This window comes from Amphiura filiformis, chromosome 14 (genome assembly GCF_039555335.1).
Source record: "Amphiura filiformis chromosome 14, Afil_fr2py, whole genome shotgun sequence".
Lineage (NCBI taxonomy): Eukaryota > Metazoa > Echinodermata > Ophiuroidea > Amphilepidida > Amphiuridae > Amphiura > Amphiura filiformis.
The window spans coordinates 1,175,227-1,194,437 of NC_092641.1; the positions used below are offsets into that span (position 1 = coordinate 1,175,227).

At 36.8% G+C, this 19,211-nt stretch overlaps 1 protein-coding gene across 1 annotated transcript in view; it reads left to right on the plus strand.

Moving 5' to 3' along the window:
• The window catches only part of LOC140170521 (neuropilin-1a-like), a 63,829-nt gene that overhangs the window by 26,995 nt on the left and 17,623 nt on the right, over positions 1-19,211 (plus strand). Inside the window, exons 7-9 of the mRNA XM_072193875.1 lie at positions 4,537-4,695; positions 12,448-12,634; positions 13,035-13,148. Of these exons, the coding sequence (XP_072049976.1) occupies positions 4,537-4,695; positions 12,448-12,634; positions 13,035-13,148 (460 nt within the window). The remainder of the gene's footprint in view (positions 1-4,536; positions 4,696-12,447; positions 12,635-13,034; positions 13,149-19,211) is intronic.

A 19,211-nucleotide genomic window follows, 5' to 3' on the forward strand; every position in this document is an offset into this window, starting at 1 on the left:
AGCGAAGTACTGAAAAAGAATGTTGCCAGTGCGCGGAATGCGGTGCCTAAAATATTCAAGTGAGTAGATTGAACCATCATCATCAAAAAGATCTTTTATCAAAATAAAGCCAGCTTCAATCTAGTCTCTATAGAAAAGTGTTTTCTTGTTAACAGTTACAGCATCATTGTTCCAAATGATTTGATTGTAGTAATCAGATATGTCAGCTTTATTTGAAGTACATTTAGTATTGAACCAGACTTTAAACATGTTGTTATAAAAAACAGGAAAGGTGTCAATAACATTCTTGCATACAGTGTTGATTTGGTTGAAGCTACAATTACAATTAAACACATTCATACCCAAACCAAACTTGTTGACATAGTAAAGTGGAATGTTCTTCCAGCAAGCAGGACTAGAATTGTTTAGTTTTTGATCCAAGACATCTTTAAAGCATTGAAAAACATCTCAACCTGAAATATGTTTATACCACCTCTTTCATAATCTGCAATAATGGTGTTCCGCTTCACCGCTTCCACTCTATTCCAAATAAATTTAAAAAACATAGTGTTTAATTTCTTTACAACTCTCTCAGGAAGGTCTACAACTGGAGCAATGTATGAAAGTTGTGAAGCCAACAATGTTTTCACGATCAAGTTTCTACCAACCATTGATAGGCCTCGCATCTTCCATGCACGGATTGAACACTCGATCTTATTCATTTTATCCTCCCAATTACAAGACAAATGATTTATTGAGATACTTGGGAGAAATACACACCAAGGATTTTAACAGTGTTATTTGGCGTTAATTTCCAGTTTACATTTCCGATGCCAAAATTATTATTTTTCAAGGACCCAATCCATACGGCATCACTTTTGGCATGATTTACTGAAAGACCAGATAATCTTGAAAAGTTATCAAATACATCCATAACCGTTTTAACACATTCAGGGTCTTTTACAAAAATGGTAGTATCATCTGCAAAAGTAGAGATGCGAATTTCTTTACGCTCATAGTTCTCAAATGGTAAAGTAATACCCTGGATTTGCTTGGATTGACGAATTTTACAAGCGAGCAACTCCACACTAAGGACGAAGATCAAAGGCGAAATCGGACAACCCTGACGTACGCCACAATTTACATCAAAGGAACTTGAGATGTGACCATTATTAATAATACAATTAGTGGTATTCGAAAAAATAACTGAAATCCATTTTCTGAACATCGAACCAAAATTCAATTTTTTGAGCGCATAAAATATAAAGTCACGTTCTATACTGTCGAATGCTTTTTTAAAATCAATACACATCATAACACCAGGTAAATTATTATTATCAACATATCTTAAAACATCTTCAATAAGGCGGATATTTTCGTGTATACTTCTACCCTTAACAAAACCATTCTGATCAGTATCCACAACAGACTGAAGAATGTTTTTAATACGAGCAGCCAATGCTTTAGTGGCTATCTTATAATCAATATTCAACAAAGCAATTGGACGCCAGTTATTAAGGGAATCCGGGGAAGCCCTTTCCTTTATGAATGAGGGAGATTATGCCACGATTCTGACAGGTGGTAAGTGACCCAGAAAGATACGCATCATTAAGCGCTGTAACAACAATGGGACCAATCTTTGGCCAAAAGTGCTGATAGAACTCTACCGTGAGACCATCATAGCCAGGGCTTTTATTTTTTGCCATAGAATTGAGCGCGCCTACACATTCTTCTGCTGTCAAGATACCCTCACAGCTTTCACTCTGTTCATTAGTCAGAGTAGGAAAAATTGTATCTCGAAAAAACTCATCCAATTCTATTTCAGACACATCAACTTTGCTTTTAAACAAATCAGAAAAATAGACAACCTCTTCATTTAAAATAACAGATTGATCAGTTGTCATCACACCATTACTACACTGAAGTTTGTTGATCGACTTCTTAGAAGCATTTTTTTTCTCCAAATTCAGACAATATTTAGTACATTTCTCACCTTCTTCAATCCATTTCTCTTTAGATCTTATTTGTAACCCTTTCATAAAATGACTGTACATAACTTCATACTCCAGTTTACAAGCATTATACTGCAATTTCAGGTTCTCATCATCCGTCTGATTGATGCAATTTTCATAAAGCTTTTGTAGTTTACATTCAATTTGCTTTAGCGCACTCATCCTCTGCTTTTGTGAGCCTTTTGCAAAATCAATTGTAAAACACCGGATTTTAGTTTTACATAAGTCCCAGAAATGTTTAGGGGACAATACATCACCATAATCAACAACACATTCATCAATAAGTTTGTTAATGCCATGGTCGTAATCAGCATTTTGTAACCATGTATTGTTCAGTTTCCAATAACCATTACCTTTCACAATATCATTGTGACAAATAGTGAAAAATACAGCTAAATGGTCTGATCTAGGTGCAGATATGATATCAATTTTTCTCACTGTGTGCTCAATAGCATTAGGAATAAACCAATAGTCAAGTGTGCACTTAACTGGAGGAGATTTTTGAGTCCAGGTGAATCTTTTTATCACCATTTCTTAGCCTCCAAATATCATTTAACTCATAATCATCCAACATTGTTTTAATAATATCAGAACAAGCACGATTTGGAATATTACCACCTATTTTGTCTAACAGTGGGTTCAGAACAGTGTTGAAATCACCACCCAAAATTGTGTGACCCCCTACACTGTATTTATCAATAATATTGCGCACATGCTCAAAGAATAATTTTCTATCTGGAATATCATTAGGTGCATACACATTCCACAAATTGTAATTGACATCATTAATAGAAAGTTTTATACCAAGTATTCTACCTTCATTATCAGCATAGATTTTTTCAACATCAGTTGGTAAATCAAATTTATTAGAAATACCAATCAAAATACCTTTACTATGATTTGTACCTGTACTACTATAAAAGGTACCATTGTATTCTTTTCCCAGGTATCAATATCATTTTGACAGCAATAGACTTCCTGTAGAAAACAGACATCACATTGTTTGGTGTTCAACCAGTGAAAGATGGTCTTGCGTTTTTTCTGGTTTCGCAAACCACGAACATTAAATGTAACAAGATTAAACATGATAAATGCATAAAAATATTGAGTTCATCAGTAAAAAACAAACATACAAACATAATATTGTGAAAAACTACTGTATAGAGGAGTTTCCTGGTTCTGTGCAGGCACTTTCCTGAATTTTACTTGAACTAGGAACCCCCTTTTCCTCCTGCGATAACCGTTCGCGCCTGTAATCATCGACTTCTTCGTGGCTCAGCGGTTAAGTCGTCGCCTTGTAATCTATAGATCAGTGAAATCAGGGGTTCGAATCCGTCTGATGATTTTGTTATGATTATAATTTTCATCTTCTGATCCTTGCTATTATTATTATTAGGGATAATACTTAAACTTCACGCTATTTCGTCATCATTAAAATAGTTTTAAAAATGTTCGTGTACTATCTTCAGTAGACAGCATGTAATGGCGATTGATGCTGTCTTCACATATTTTGCATTATTTTGGCATCTTTATAATTAATAGGATACATAGACCAAGCCATGTAAAAATTACATGCAAATTGTTATATTCAGTATAGAGTACATAAACAGGCTAAGACTTTGTGAAAATTGCACGTGAATCCGACATTCCGTTCTAAAGATATGAACGAAAAAGTAATTTCAGATGATTTTTTTTACATTTCATTCAGACAACCTTGGCGGAAATTCGTTGCCACACCTGTGGTGTTAAAAGCACGCAATCGGAGCCAAATATGTGATAGTTCCGTATTATTTTGTATAATAGTTGCAAATGTATATGCAGCTTACACTCGCCCTTCCCCCATTTTTCAATGTTGGGAGACTGTAATGTAGAAATGATGACGATTTTGTCCAAATCAACATTGCAATAGGGGAGCGGGGAAGGATGTTGGCCAATTAACGCTCAGGTGTGGCAACCTTTTCCGCCAAGGTTGTAGCTATACTTGTCACAACCTGCAGCAATAAGAGGACATTCCTAAACTAACACGTGACTTGAAGATATTTTGTATGTAAAATGAGACACAAATAGAAGCCGACAAGTGCCTCATTTTGTAAGTTGTACGTAACTTTACATAATGTAAACGCATAAGTAAAAATCGACACGAGCGACGGGAGGATTATCCTTGTTATTATTGTTATTATTATTATTATTATTGTTGTAGAATTAGTGATATAGTGTTCCTTTGCATTGATTAATCGATAAATGTTCATTTCAGGTACTGTTGTGCTAGCTTTTTTTTGGCGTAGGGAGTAGTGGGACACAAGATGTTTTGAAAGGGGTGTGAAGGAGTCAATTTACATGAGAGCCAAAAACACCACACAATCGAAACAAGGGCTTATACAAGCGAACGCGAGTGTACGATCAAGTTTTTAAGTCGAATATCCAAAAGGTCAGTCACTGATACCTAACTTGGGGTGCAAGTTCCTGATGAAGGTCAAAGTTGTGTCAAAATTTGAGTTATATACTAAAGTTTTGTTTACATTTTGTTTCCTTTCCTTTCCCTCAGGTGACCTTTACTGACCCAATGTTTATAGCGGGTGTCATATTGCAATGCAGACCGCAGAGCCTAACGATACACATAAACTGTGTCACCAGTGTGTTGATAAAACTTGGCAACGATACCAGTTCAATGCAATATATTACTCATGACGCAGGAATGCCTAAGGTAAGTAACCCAACAGTATTTATTTTGTAATGTATCCGTTCCTCATTTCCCATGTGATAGAATGTTGTCTGCCCGGTATTTATGTGATACAGGATAACTGCTTCGACGAAACATTTTGAAACTCGAATCTCGAACGCCAAATGACTCGCAATGGGACTTGCTGACTACAATGAAAGTAATATTTTGATAACAATGAGAGTTGAGAAAGAGGAATACATTTGAAGTGTTTCTATAGTGGCTTAAGTTAGTTATGTTTTTACACAAATTTGACGAAAATGTTTGAAATGTACAATTAATTGCTAAGTTTATATTCAAATTCGAGTTTGAAAATTAGGGTTTGGCACTTTAGCTCCACCCATTGGAATCAAACTTTCAAACGATTGCTTATCGATATGCATATACTTGCATGCGATACATGAACAGTGGCGTAACTACGGGGGTGGGGGGGCAGAGGGGGCAACATGCCCCGGGCGCTACCCTTAGGGGTTGCCAAATTGACCAATTCAGCATCGATTCTGCGCCCCCCCAAGCGTTGAAATTCAAATTTTTCTCGCGCTTCGCGCGCATTTCAGCACAGATGCAATTGAAAGAACATTTTAAGATCGATATTCAACTTCTAGTAACCAAAATTAATTAGTGATAGGCCTTATTTATCCAAAATATCGCGCGCAAATGATTCAAGAATTTCCCACGTCTAACTTTACTCTAAAATATTCTCGGGGGGGGGGGGGGGGTGTAGGGGGACAAAAATTTGGTTTCTTGCCCCGGGCGCTACCAACCCTAGTTACGCCACTGTACATGAATGCTGAGCCTCACTGATGTGCTTTGGGAAGGTATTCCACATGTTACGCGTGAGATGATTAGTTGTTTGTGATTTCTTACTTTGTGATTCGTCAATTTAAAAATCCCGCTTCATTCTTACACGTATAAGACGCAATCTAACGCGTATTGGACCACTTGGCCATTCATAGATAAGAGGGTAAACATCAGATTTTGTTTTTAGGCCAATGGGGTTTGTCCTTAGTATAGGGTATAGCGCCTGATCGTAGGGGCGATTACCGACTGTAATATCATTCTGGGGTACAGGATATAGATCCCCAGTTTGATGGTGAAGGCGAGCGCCACATGGGCACCTTCTTGTGTGCCATCCCCTGTATACCGTGTTCAGTTATACTGTTTATAGTTGCAGGAAGTGTGGACGCTAACTGGTATTGTGTCTATCCCTTTCATCTTTCTCTCTTTCTCCCCAATCATAGAGTAAAAGTAGATTGTAGTAACATCTTGGGATGCAAATAACATCTTGCAATCATGGTAAGGTAACCCTATTAACCTCTACTGACAACACGCATCCTGCCAGCGCGTCAGTATAGGGCAGAAACCCCTAATGAATTATGAAGTACAAGAATAAGGAAAGCCGTAGAACCCAAAGCCATAATGGGTACCATCTAGATGGTTCGAAATCGCCCAGTCAGAATGAAGTTCTGCAGTCAAAGCCACGAGGAGGCTCCAAGGCGTGGAAGAGTGGAAGCTTCAGAATGGAGAATAGTAGGAAGACTGGACAAGAGTTATTTGTTTGCACATACAACACAAGAACAATCAGAACAGAAGAGTCCTTACAACATTTGTTGGAAGAGTTAGAGGAATTCAAGCGGGACATCATTGGTGTATCAGAAACAAGAAGAGAAGGGGAAGGTGTGGAAGAGATTGAAGGGGGAGCTTGGTTGTACAACAGAGGAGCAACAGAAGATGACAAAAAGGCAAGAGGAGTTGGTTTCCTGATACATTAAAAAACAAAGACTACATTATAGAGGTGAAGAGTTACTCAAATCGGGTCATCTTACTAAGACTTCAGCTAGCTGGAAAGGACGAGAAGTGCATCATCCAGGTATATGCACCAACAAATGGCCATACCAAAAATCAAATTGAATTTATACTCAGTAGTCAGAGAGGAATTGTGAAACACTGTGAAGTCATCACTAGAGTAGATTATAGTGACCACAGAATGGTGAGAGCCTGCATTCACATCAGCAGAAAGTTAGCCAGACTTAAATTCATCAAGAGCCAGAGAAAGAAGAAAGTTTTAAAAAGCTTAAACTAAGAGAAAGGAAGGAAGAATTTCAAGTCCAATTGCAAAATAGATTTCATATCTTGGAAGATGAACATCTCAACATAGATGAAAGATGCAGCTTGTAGGCAGAATCTGTAGCACCTCCAAGTAAAATCTCCAAACATAAGACAGAGGATTATATTGAAATCGACCAATTAAACTAAAAAAGAAAGCAACTCAGGGAAAAAGATAACAAGTCAACAATAGAGAAAGTAGAATATGCTGAACTTGTTAAAACAACCAGAAAGAAACGAAGACAGAGAAATAGAACTAGATGGCACAGCTGTGTTTGAGCAAACACGAATATCTATGCCCGTGTGTTCCACCTTAACCCACCATGACACCCGAAAGCCCACCCTAGATACCTCTTAACCCACCATGACACCCCCAATCCACAATGACATCCCCTTAACGCTGCATAACACCCTTAATCCAACAACGATACACTTTGGGCAAGATTTGACAATTTTTTATGCTAATTACCTAATTTGCATATAACTCAAAACAGAAGCGTCCAGTGAAAAATTAATCGCCTATATGTTGTTGCTTATGAAATATGCCACATTTTGGTACCAATGACGATACACTTTGGACAAGATTTGAGTATTTTTATGCTAATTAGCTCAATTTTACACATATTGCTCCCTGTAGCCCATGACCTTTGACCTCTGGAGTCGAGGCTGTCACAGAAATATCTAAGGGTCATGGGTCATTATTGTACCAAGTATGAACCCCGTGGGTGCTGTAGTTCTTGAGCTAGAGCTGTTTGAAATTTTACACATAGGCCTACTTAGAAACTAAACTACAATCCGCTCAAAGAGCAATGGAACGGCAAATATTAAACATCTCACTGAAGTAAGGTGCTCAACCATCAGAAAGCGGACTGGTGTTGCAGACATTTTGAGAAAAATCAAACAATCAAAATAAAGATGGGCTGGACATGTTGCCAGAAGCAATGATAACAGATGGACAAAGATATTGTTAGAATGGCAACCAGGATTGGGAAAAAGAAGAAGAGGTAGACAGAAGAGGAGGTGGAGAGATGATATAACATCATGTATTGGTACAACATGGGCGAGAGTAGCAGTAGATAGAATGCTATGGAGTGATCATAAGGAGGGCTACATCCAACAGTGGATTGACATAGCCTAGATAGAGATAGAGAAGTCCTTCAACAACCATTTTGCCATAAAACCCTCTAAAACTTTGGAAAGTGGTCAGTTAGAGAGACTGGTCTCAGGTTATCCCAAGTTGCAGGTTTAGTCGGAATTGGGACTACAACAGCCCTCTTCCAATGGGGTGGTACTGTACCTTCAAGATATAATGGATTGAGGATTTCGGCATGGTGTTTATTAAGTTCATAAGAGAACTCTCTAATGAGCCTGGCAGAATATCGTCTGGACAATCGGCTTTTCCAATTTTTATTTTCATCAGCATTTCATAAACCTCGTAGTCATGAACAGTAGGACATGGGTATGAATCCGGCCGATAAGCAGAAGGCTTAATGGTATCAAGCACATCAAGGTCATTAGAAACTGACGCAAAGATGTTGTTGATGCTGTTGGCAACGGCTTCAAAAGCATTTGCATCAACACCTGGAGGGGCTGAATTGTTGACACAAGACTGTTGAAACCAAGACTGGTGACGAACAAAAGGAGCACTATATGCGAAGATTGGTGGCCTATATAGCAGCTTAGCACCAACAGGGAGCCTCATCTGCTGGCTGACTTCCTGGACGTAACCAATGTGAAGAAGCCAAAACTGCAAATATCATGATTGCCCTGGTAAATGTATAATTATTCATTCATTTTACTGAAACAGTATCTTGCCAGTATGTGCAAGCAGGTCGTAAGTTTCAGATAGGACCTTCTTGCAGATACGACATTTTATATTGGAAATAGCTGCCTTATTAAATATATTTTACACTTGAAATATTATTGAAAGTAATTTTAATAACTTCAAGTTTATTCCTTTCAGAAAAATACCATGATAATGTATGCGTTTTTGAAGATTATCATTCATCCAGGTAGTCATCATCATCATCATCCGTATTCAGACCACTGCAGGGCGAAAGTCTCCCGAAGTTGGCCCCAAATATTCCTGTCATTTGCTTTTGCCATCCACCTGATCCCTATGAGACTTGATATCTCATCCCTCCATCTGACTTTCTTTTTCCTGTCCCTTTTGGTGAAGCCCAGCATGCATCTTTCCATGCTATGCTGTGCAGTTTTCAGTTTTTGCTCCATCCTGTTTGGATTGAAAACCGTTCGTTTCAGACAAGTTGGCATCTTGCTTCTCATGATGTCATCGAGTTTACCAAATGCACACCAACCAGCCCTTTTTCTCCCTTTTTAGCTTCATCCATGCCATTGGGAGTCATGTTGATTAGTTGTCCTAAGTACACATATTGGTCCACATTTTCTATTTCTGTGTTCCCTACATGACCAACTGTTCTGTGGTGAACTGGTTGAACACGACTTTTGTCTTTTTCATGTTAATCTTAAGTCCCAATTGGTTATCTCCATTTATGCTGATGCCCTTACTTTTCCCAGTCCAGGTGACGCATAATTTCTTGAAGTGCCGCATTAAACAGTTTAGGTGAAATAGTATCTTCTTGTCGTACCCCTTTTTGGATATATATCTTATCACTGTTCTTGTGTAGGCGGATTGTTGAAGTGCCCTTGCTGCAGATAGAATTTATTTTCTGAATGTATACAGGATGGAAGCTTTGCTGTTTGAGAGTTGTGATGTCTATATCCATCCATCTTTTCAACAATTTGGTTGATGACATGAAAGTGATCCATGGTACAATAACCGCTCTGAAACCCTGTCTGTTTCCTGGGTTGGTTGAAGTCAAGGATGTTGGTGATCCAAAGTGTAAGAACTTCTGTAATTCTTCAAGTCCTTGATGTTCCCTTTCTTGTGGATGATAATTATAAGGGCATTATTCCAACTGTCTGGTGTCTGGTTAGTCTGAATACATAGTGTAAATATTATGCTTCCATCTCCACCTTCAAGGCTATAATTTGAGATTTTCCAGTCCTTGCTTTGCTTTCTTGTAGCTTTTGCTATCTTCAAGAGTTGTGTTGTGTGCTTGAATTTCATTTGTCATTCGCTTCCTTGTGGTTTGCATAATTTTGGGTACTCGTGTTGTTTTTCAAATTCTCTAAGGAGGGTTCGCACATTATATGGGCAAATAGTCAATTCCTTTAGGGAGCCTGTCCTTTCCCAGTGATTTTTAGCACCCTCTACTCTCGCCTCACCATAACCGCTCCCGTGATCAGGGACTTGAGAGCTGCCGGAAACTGAAGGTCGGTTCATACTTTGTGCTGTCAATTAGTCAATTAGGTATTAGGGTTGTGGCCTTAACCCGTCACGCTTGACACTCTTGCGGGTTGACGAGTACTACGTTGATGGCATGTAGCTCGTTCACTGTTGATCACCCATACAGGATCTGGGGACTATATGGTACTACCACCCGGCAAGGGAATGAGCTGGCTGCTCAGATAGTAAACAATATTAATATTAAACAATAGTACCGGGGAGCCAGGGGGCAAGTTGCTCCAGAAATGTTTAGTGATGAAAATGGGGATGGCAAAGAGAAAGTATCATTAAAATGGCTAAATATTACTCGAGAAAAACGACAAATGGGGACGAAAATTTGGCTTTGCCCCTTCACAATAAAAAGCTGTCCACGCCCCCACACTAAAAAGCTGTCCAATCTGTTAAAGGAGGTGATCTACGATCAACAATAACTACGTTATTATTTGCGAGCAAGCTGCTTGCGTGGATTGTCTCCAAACAGCGATCAAGAAGATATAGATTGAACTCAGATGTGACATGTGATACAATAACATCCGCTTCACATGTCAATGAACTTTTTCCGCCATAAAGATCAGTAAAGCTGCTGATGTGTTCAAGATTGGACGTGAAAATTTCCACTCACCCACTCACTCGGTCGACTACTGTCGGACTCCTACGATGGCGCTCCAGATATGTCTGTCCTGCATGCAGCTCCGGATTTCGTTTTTTCCTGTCCAGTGTCCTCACACAGAAGATCTACATAGGTCTTGCTAGGGCGCCCCACACTTTTTTTGCCGTGACTGGGTTTCCACAACACTAGGTCTGACACCACCTGCCCTGTACTTCTTAAACAGTGACCAGCATATTGTGGTATTCTTTTCCTGGTTTTATCAGTTACCTTTGGGAGTTCTCCATACAGTTCTTTATTCACAAATAGTAAGTTCAGTTGATTAGATTATAGTTTAAATATTAATATGATAATTTATATACAATTAAAGGATTATTATCAGGGTGCATATGCAGATATGACTTTCTTGCCCTGAATTGTACTTTTTAAATTTAAAAATGAAACAAGAAATTGCACACCTCAAGTAGAACATAGATATAAAAATTAAGGAATTAATTAGATACATAAAAATATTGTAATTATAAAAACCAGAGTATCCGAATGCAAGCCAGACACCAGAGTTAAAACCACGCAATTAGGCAACAGCCGAAATAACAAGGCATGAGCTTCGTCGAAAGCTTGTATAAATTGACAAAAAGTTATAATCAGCAAGATAGACGTGGTAAAGACATGAATTATTGCATAATAAAAGGGATAACAATAGTGAGAAACAACAATGATTGCTACCACCTTCTGATTTAGCACGCAATGTTTTGCCCAAATCAAAGATTAATTATGAAACACAACAATAAAACATCCCCTCCTCCACCAAGAGAATATACAAGAAATTACTAGTCACGGAATAATTACCTAACACTTAAAAAAAGAATGTCACTAATCACATATTCATAACCTCTGCGTATCACGCCATGTGAGCGTTCCAATCAAATTAGTCTTTATATGATACACGCAGGTACATGCGGAGGTTATTGATATCCATCAATGACCTCCGCGTGTGATTACGCGGTAGAATGACTTCCGCGTGTGCGCATCTGTTGCGCCGAAACACTTCACGCGCACGCAGCAACCAGATTTGCACATGGCGTGACTGCGCACTGCTGTAATTGGTAAGTCCGTTTGAGCCTGCTCGATTTTGAAAGGTTGAATTATAAGTTGTGATAAAAAATTGTTTATTGCAACAAATTTAATATAAGATTTGATTGAGTGATGAATTAAAAATAACGGTTATGAATTCGGTTAATAACTTTGCATCAGTTTTATGTCAGGCATTGTAAAAAATCTAAACATTTTGCTTTGGACCTTGGAAAATCCCTCGGGCTGAACCCCTTTTCCTCGGTTCCAAAGGCAAAATGTTTACATTTTTCCGATGCGCAGTTATAAACCTCTAATACTGTTTTTGTGGGGATCCTGTCTGAGTGAGTACATTTTCGAACAAATTCATGACAGAGACGGAGTCTTCTGACCTAACTGGTCAAGAGCTTCAGTATATGATGCATAATTATATTTCTATGCCAATATTCAATTATTGGGCGGACATATCCAATAAACACAGAGACTAGGTCCTTGAAAAGGTGAAAAGAGAGCTCTGTGGTATCTGTGGCTAACCTAAGCTACTGCTACTGTTACATGGCTATGTATCTTTGAAGGTTGATCAACAGTAATGTAATCATACCTACCTATTCATTTAATAACCCTGTCTGTTTTTCTGTCACAGATATTTCATGTTAATCACCAGGCAATATATGCATACGACATTATATCATTTGAGAGCGTGCTGGAAGCTAAATTGATTGAAATACAACCTCTCACCGGCACCAGTTTACCTGAAACTTACATGGCAATGAGATTTGAAATACTAACTTGCGACGCCGCTAATGACACTTTAACACTACCAACTTTCAGTAAGTTGAATGTGCTATTAATGCGAGGCAATCTTTTCTTGATGGGAATTTTTGGCGGGAAATAAAAATATGTTTAAGTAATCTTGTTCAATCATAGTAAGGAAACTAATGATTAGTTTCATGAGTTTCATATACTAAGTTGCCAATATCCCAGTTATTTCGTGATTAGTTTTTAACAGATTCCTTAATTCGTCGAGCTGTTTAATCAAAACACGCACTCGGTGTTTTTTGAAACGCAAGGCAAATAATTCTTCTCAAATAAACCCCAAACCCCCATGAGAATAACATGACGTCCTTGCACTACGAGTAAGTGCTGCCCTCAAGACCCCCTGTGTTCGATAACTTTTTCCGTTCCGTAGACCCATCAGTTTATTTTATCATTATTTTATGTCCTAAACAGACGCAAAACCATTTTCCATCCTTGGAGAATATGTTGTTGCTGAAGCAGACGGCGCTGTAGCCATCACTATAACTAGGACATGTTTACCGAACTGTTCAAACGCAGGAGTAGTTGGTGAGTTTTAAAAATATTCATAGTATATTAATATATCTATATATATATATATATATAGTGAACATGGAATAAATTGTTTCTTTTAATTTTATGTACACGTTTGTAAGAGCCCAGTACGTAACAAAATCCCAGTACGTATCAATTTGATACGTATTGGGCTCAACCTCTTCTACCTAGAACAAAAAGTGGCAAAAATAATTCATCCGCCCAATACGTAACAAAACTAAAATTTGATTAAAATTACTTTATTCATACTCCCTCCTTCTGTAGTGGTTTTTGTTACGTATTGGGCTCCGGTTGTTTTTCAAGCAAATTATGGATATTATGTGCATGTGTTTTTATAGAAGTACTTTATATTGACCCAGTAACTCATTTTGAGTCTTTCTAGAACAAAATATTTGACAGTGTTTTATCTCTAGACTTGGAATTTATTTGTTACGTATTGGCCTCTGGTTATTTTAAAAGGACATTATCATGATTAAATGCATGTTTTTGTTATAGAATTACTTTATATTGACTCAGTAAATCCTTTTGAGTCATTTTGAGTCTTTCTAGAAAAAAAAATTGACAGTGTTTTTTCTCTAGACTTAGAATTTTTTTGTTACGTATTGGGCTCTGGTTATTTTTAAAGCAAATTATGGGTTTTAGGTGCATGTTTTTGTTATAGAATTACTTTATATTGACTCAGTAAATCCTTTTGAGTCATTTTGATTCTTTCTAGAAAAAATTTTTTGCAGTGGTTTTTCTCTAGACTAAGAATTTTTTTGTTACGTATTGGGCTCTGGTTATTTTTAAAGCAAATTATGGGTTTTAGGTGCATGTTTTTGTTATAGAATTACTTTATATTGACTCAGTAAATCCTTTTGAGTCATTTTGAGTCTTTCTAGAAAAAAATTTTGACAGTGTTTTTTCTCTAGACTTAGAATCGTTTTGTTACGTATTGGGCTCTGGTTATTTTTAAAGCAAATTATGGGTTTTAGGTGCATGTTTTGTTATAGAATTACTTTATATTGACTCAGTAAATCCTTTTGAGTCATTTTGAGTCTTTCTAGAAAAAATTTTTTGACAGTGTTTTTTCTCCAGACTTAGAATTTTTTTGTTACGTATTGGGCTCTGGTTATTTTTAAAGCAAATTATGGGTTTTAGGTGCATGTTTTTGTTATAGAATTACTTTATATTGACTCAGTAAATCCTTTTGAGTCATTTTGAGTCGTTCTAGAAAATTATTTTTTACAGTGTTTTTTCTCTAGACTTAGAATTTTTTTGTTACGTATTGGTCTCTGGTTATTGTGGTGATTAGTTGCATTTTTTGTTTGCTATAAACTTACTTTATATTGACCCGGTAACTCATTTTGAGTCATTTTGAATAATTCTAGAACAAAGCTGATTATGGTTATTAGGTGCATGTTTTTGTTATAAAATTACTTTATATTGACTCAGTAACTCATTTTGAGTCATTTTGAGTCTTCTAGAAAAAAACATTGACAGTGTTTTTTCTTTAGACATAGAATTTGTCTTGTTACGTATTGGGCTCTGGTTATTTTTAAAGCAAATTATGGTTATTAGTGCGTGTTTTTGTTATAGAATTACTTTATATTGACCCAGTAACTCATTTTGAGTCATTTGTGACTCTTTCTAGAGTCATTTTGAGTATCTTTAGAACAAAATATTTGTCAGTGTTTTTCGGCTGGATTTTTTTGTTACGTATTGGGCTCTATACATTTTTTATGTGTTTTGGAGGTTACACTGTCGGTAAAGCTCTTTTATCCGGATTTTTTCGCATATATGGACATGAGCTGACCTCCAGTTAATATTTATCGAAGAAAGAAAAAAATTCGAGTGGGTCTAATTTTTGTTACGTATTGGGCTCTTTACATTTTTATGTGTTTTGGAGGTTACACTGTCGGAAAAGCTCTTTTATCCGGATTTTTTCGCATATATGGAAATGACTTGACCTCCGGTTAATATTTATCGAAGAAAGAAAACAATTCGAGTGGGTCTAATTTTTTGTTACATATTGGGCTCTTTACATTTTTTATGTGTTTTGGAGGTTACACTGTCGGAAAAGCTCTTTTATCCGGATTTTTTCTCATATATGGACATGACTTGACCTCCGGTTAATATTTATCGAAGAAAGAAAAAAATTCGAGTGGGTCTAATTTTTTGTTAAGTATTGGGCTCTATACATTTTTTGTGCGTTTTGGAGATTACACTGTCGGAAAAGCCCTTTTATCCGGATTTTTTCGCGTATATGGACATGACCTGATCTCCAGTTAATATTTATCGAAGAAAGAAAAACAATCGAGTGGGTCTAATTTTTTGTTACGTTATGCGTTTTGGAGGTTACACTGTCGGAAAAGCTTCCTTTATCCGGATTTTTTTCGCATATATGGACATGACTTGACCTCCGGTTAATATTTATCGAAGAAAGAAAAAAATCGAGTGGTTCTAATTTTTTGTTACGTACTGGGCTCTATACATTTTTTATGCGTTTTGGAGGTTACACTGTCGGAAATGCTCTTTTATCCGGATTTTTTTCGCATAATGGACATGACCTAACCTCCAGTTAATATTTATCGAAGAAAGAAAAAAATTCGAGTGGGTCTAATTTTTTGTTACGTATTAGGCTCTTTAAAATTTTTATGCGTCTTGGAGGTTACACCGTCGGAAAAGCTCTTTTATCCGGATTTTTCGCGTATATGGACATGACCTGACCTCCAGTTAATATTTATCGAAGAAAGAAAAAAAAATTCGAGTGGGTCTAATTTTTGTTACGTATTGGGCTCTATACATTTTTATGTGTTTTGGCGGTTACATTGTCAGTAAAGCTCTTTTATCCGGATTTTTTCGCATATATGGACATGAGCTGACCTCCAGTTAATATTTATCGAAGAAAGAAAAAAAAATCGAGGGGTCTAATTTTTTGTTACGTATTGGGCTCTATACATTCTTTATGCGTTACACGGTCGGTAAAGCTCTTTTATCCGGATTTTTTCGCATATATGGACATGACCTGACCTCCAGTTAATATTTATCGAACAAAGAAAACAATTCGAGTGGGTCTAATGTTTTGTTACGTATTGGGCTCTATACATTCTTTATGCGTTACACTGTCGGTAAAGCTCCTTTATCCGGATTTTTTCGCATATATGGACATGACATGACCTCCAGTTAATATTTATCGAAGAAAAAAAAAAAAAATCGAGTGGGTCTAAATTTTTTGTTACGTATTGGGCTCTTTACATTTTTTATGCGTTTTGGAGGTTACACTGTCGGAAAAGCTCTTTTATCCGGATTTTTTCGCATATATGGACATGACCTGACCTCCAGTTAATATTTATCGAACAAAGAAAAAAAAAAATTCGAGTGGGTCTAATTTTTTTTTGTTACGTATTGGGCTCTTTACATTTTTTATGTGTTTTGGAGGTTACACTGTCGGAAAAGCTCTTTTATCCGGATTTTTTCGCATATATGGAAATGACTTGACCTCCGGTTAATATTTATCGAAGAAAGAAAACAATTCGAGTGGGTCTAATTTTTTGTTACGTATTGGGCTCTTTACATTTTTTATGTGTTTTGGAGGTTACACTGTCGGAAAAGCTCTTTTATCCGGATTTTTTCTCATATATGGACATGACTTGACCTCCGGTTAATATTTATCGAAGAAAGAAAAAAATTCGAGTGGGTCTAATTTTTTGTTAAGTATTGGGCTCTATACATTTTTTGTGCGTTTTGGAGATTACACTGTCGGAAAAGCCCTTTTATCCGGATTTTTTCGCGTATATGGACATGACCTGATGTCCAGTTAATATTTATCGAAGAAAGAAAAACAATCGAGTGGGTCTAATTTTTTGTTACGTTATGCGTTTTGGAGGTTACACTGTCGGAAAAGCTTCCTTTATCCGGATTTTTTCGCATATATGGACATGACTTGACCTCCGGTTAATATTTATCGAAGAAAGAAAAAAAATCGAGTGGTTCTAATTTTTTGTTACGTACTGGGCTCTATACATTTTTATGCGTTTTGGAGGTTACACCGTCGGAAATGCTCTTTTATCCGGATTTTTTCGCATAATGGACATGACCTAACCTCCAGTTAATATTTATCGAAGAAAGAAAAAAATTCGAGTGGGTCTAATTTTTTTGTTACGTATTAGGCTCTTTAAAATTTTTATGCGTCTTGGAGGTTACACCGTCGGAAAAGCTCTTTTATCCGGATTTTTTCGCGTATATGGACATGACCTGACCTCCAGTTAATATTTATCGAAGAAAGAAAAAAATTCGAGTGGGTCTAACTTTTTGTTACGTATTGGGCTCTTTACATTTTTTTTATGCGTTTTGGAGGTTACACTGTCGGAAAAGCTCTTTTATCCGGATTTTTTTGCATATATGGACATGACCTGACCTCCATTTAATATTTATCGAAGAAAGAAAAAAAATCTAGTGGGTCTAATTTTTTGTTACGTATTGGGCTCTATACATTCTTTATGCGGTACACGGTCGATAAAGCTCTTTTATCCGGATTTTTTCGCATATATGGACATGACCTGACCTCCAGTTAATATTTATCGAACAAAGAAAACAATTCGAGTGGGTCTAATTTTTTTGTTACGTATTGGGCTCTATACATTCTTTATGCGTTACACTGTCGGTAAAGCTCCTTTATCCGGATTTTTTCACATATATGGACATGACATGACCTCCAGTTAATATTTATCGAAGAAAAAAAAAACTCGAGTGGGTCTAATTTTTTGTTACGTTATGCGTTTTGGAGGTTACACTGTCGGAAAAGCTTCCTTTATCCGGATTTTTTCGCATATATGGACATGACTTGACCTCCGGTTAATATTTATCGAAGAAAGAAAAAAAAATCGAGTGGTTCTAATTTTTTGTTACGTACAGGGCTCTATACATTTTTATGCGTTTTGGAGGTTACACCGTCGGAAATGCTCTTTTATCCGGATTTTTTCGCATATATGGACATGACCTAACCTCCAGTTAATATTTATCGAAGAAAGAAAAAAATTCGAGTGGGTCTAATTTTTTGTTACGTATTAGGCTCTTTAAAATTTTTATGCGTCTTGGAGGTTACACCGTCGGAAAAGCTCTTTTATCCGGATTTTTTCGCGTATATGGACATGACCTGACCTCCAGTTAATATTTATCGAAGAAAGAAAAAAAATTCGAGTGGGTCTAACTTTTTGTTACGTATTGGGCTCTTTACATTTTTTATGCGTTTTGGAGGTTACACTGTCGGAAAAGCTCTTTTATCCGGATTTTTTTGCATATATGGACATGACCTGACCTCCATTTAATATTTATCGAAGAAAGAAAAAAATCGAGTGGGTCTAATTTTTTGTTACGTATTGGGCTCTATACATTCTTTATGCGGTACACGGTCGATAAAGCTCTTTTATCCGGATTTTTTTCGCATATATGGACATGACCTGACCTCCAGTTAATATTTATCGAACAAAGAAAACAATTCGAGTGGGTCTAATTTTTTGTTACGTATTGGGCTCTATACATTCTTTATGCGTTACACTGTCGGTAAAGCTCCTTTATCCGGATTTTTTCGCATATATGGACATGACATGACCTCCAGTTAATATTTATCGAAGAAAAAAAAAAAAAAACCGAGTGGGTCTAATTTTTTGTTACGTATTGGGCTCTTTACATTTTTTATGCGGTACACGGTCGATAAAGCTCTTTTATCCGGATTTTTTTCGCATATATGGACATGACCTGACCTCCAGTTAATATTTATCGAACAAAGAAAACAATTCGAGTGGGTCTAATTTTTTGTTACGTATTGGGCTCTATACATTCTTTATGCGTTACACTGTCGGAAAAGCTCTTTTATCCGGATTTTTTCGCATACATGGACATGACCTGACCTCCAGTTAATATTTATTGAAGAAAGAAAAAAATTCGAGTGGGTCTAATTTTTTGTTACGTATTGGGCTCTATACATTCTTTTTGAGTTACACGGTCGGTAAAGCTCTGTTATCCGGATTTTTCGCATATATGGACATGACCTGACCTCCATTTAATATTTATCGA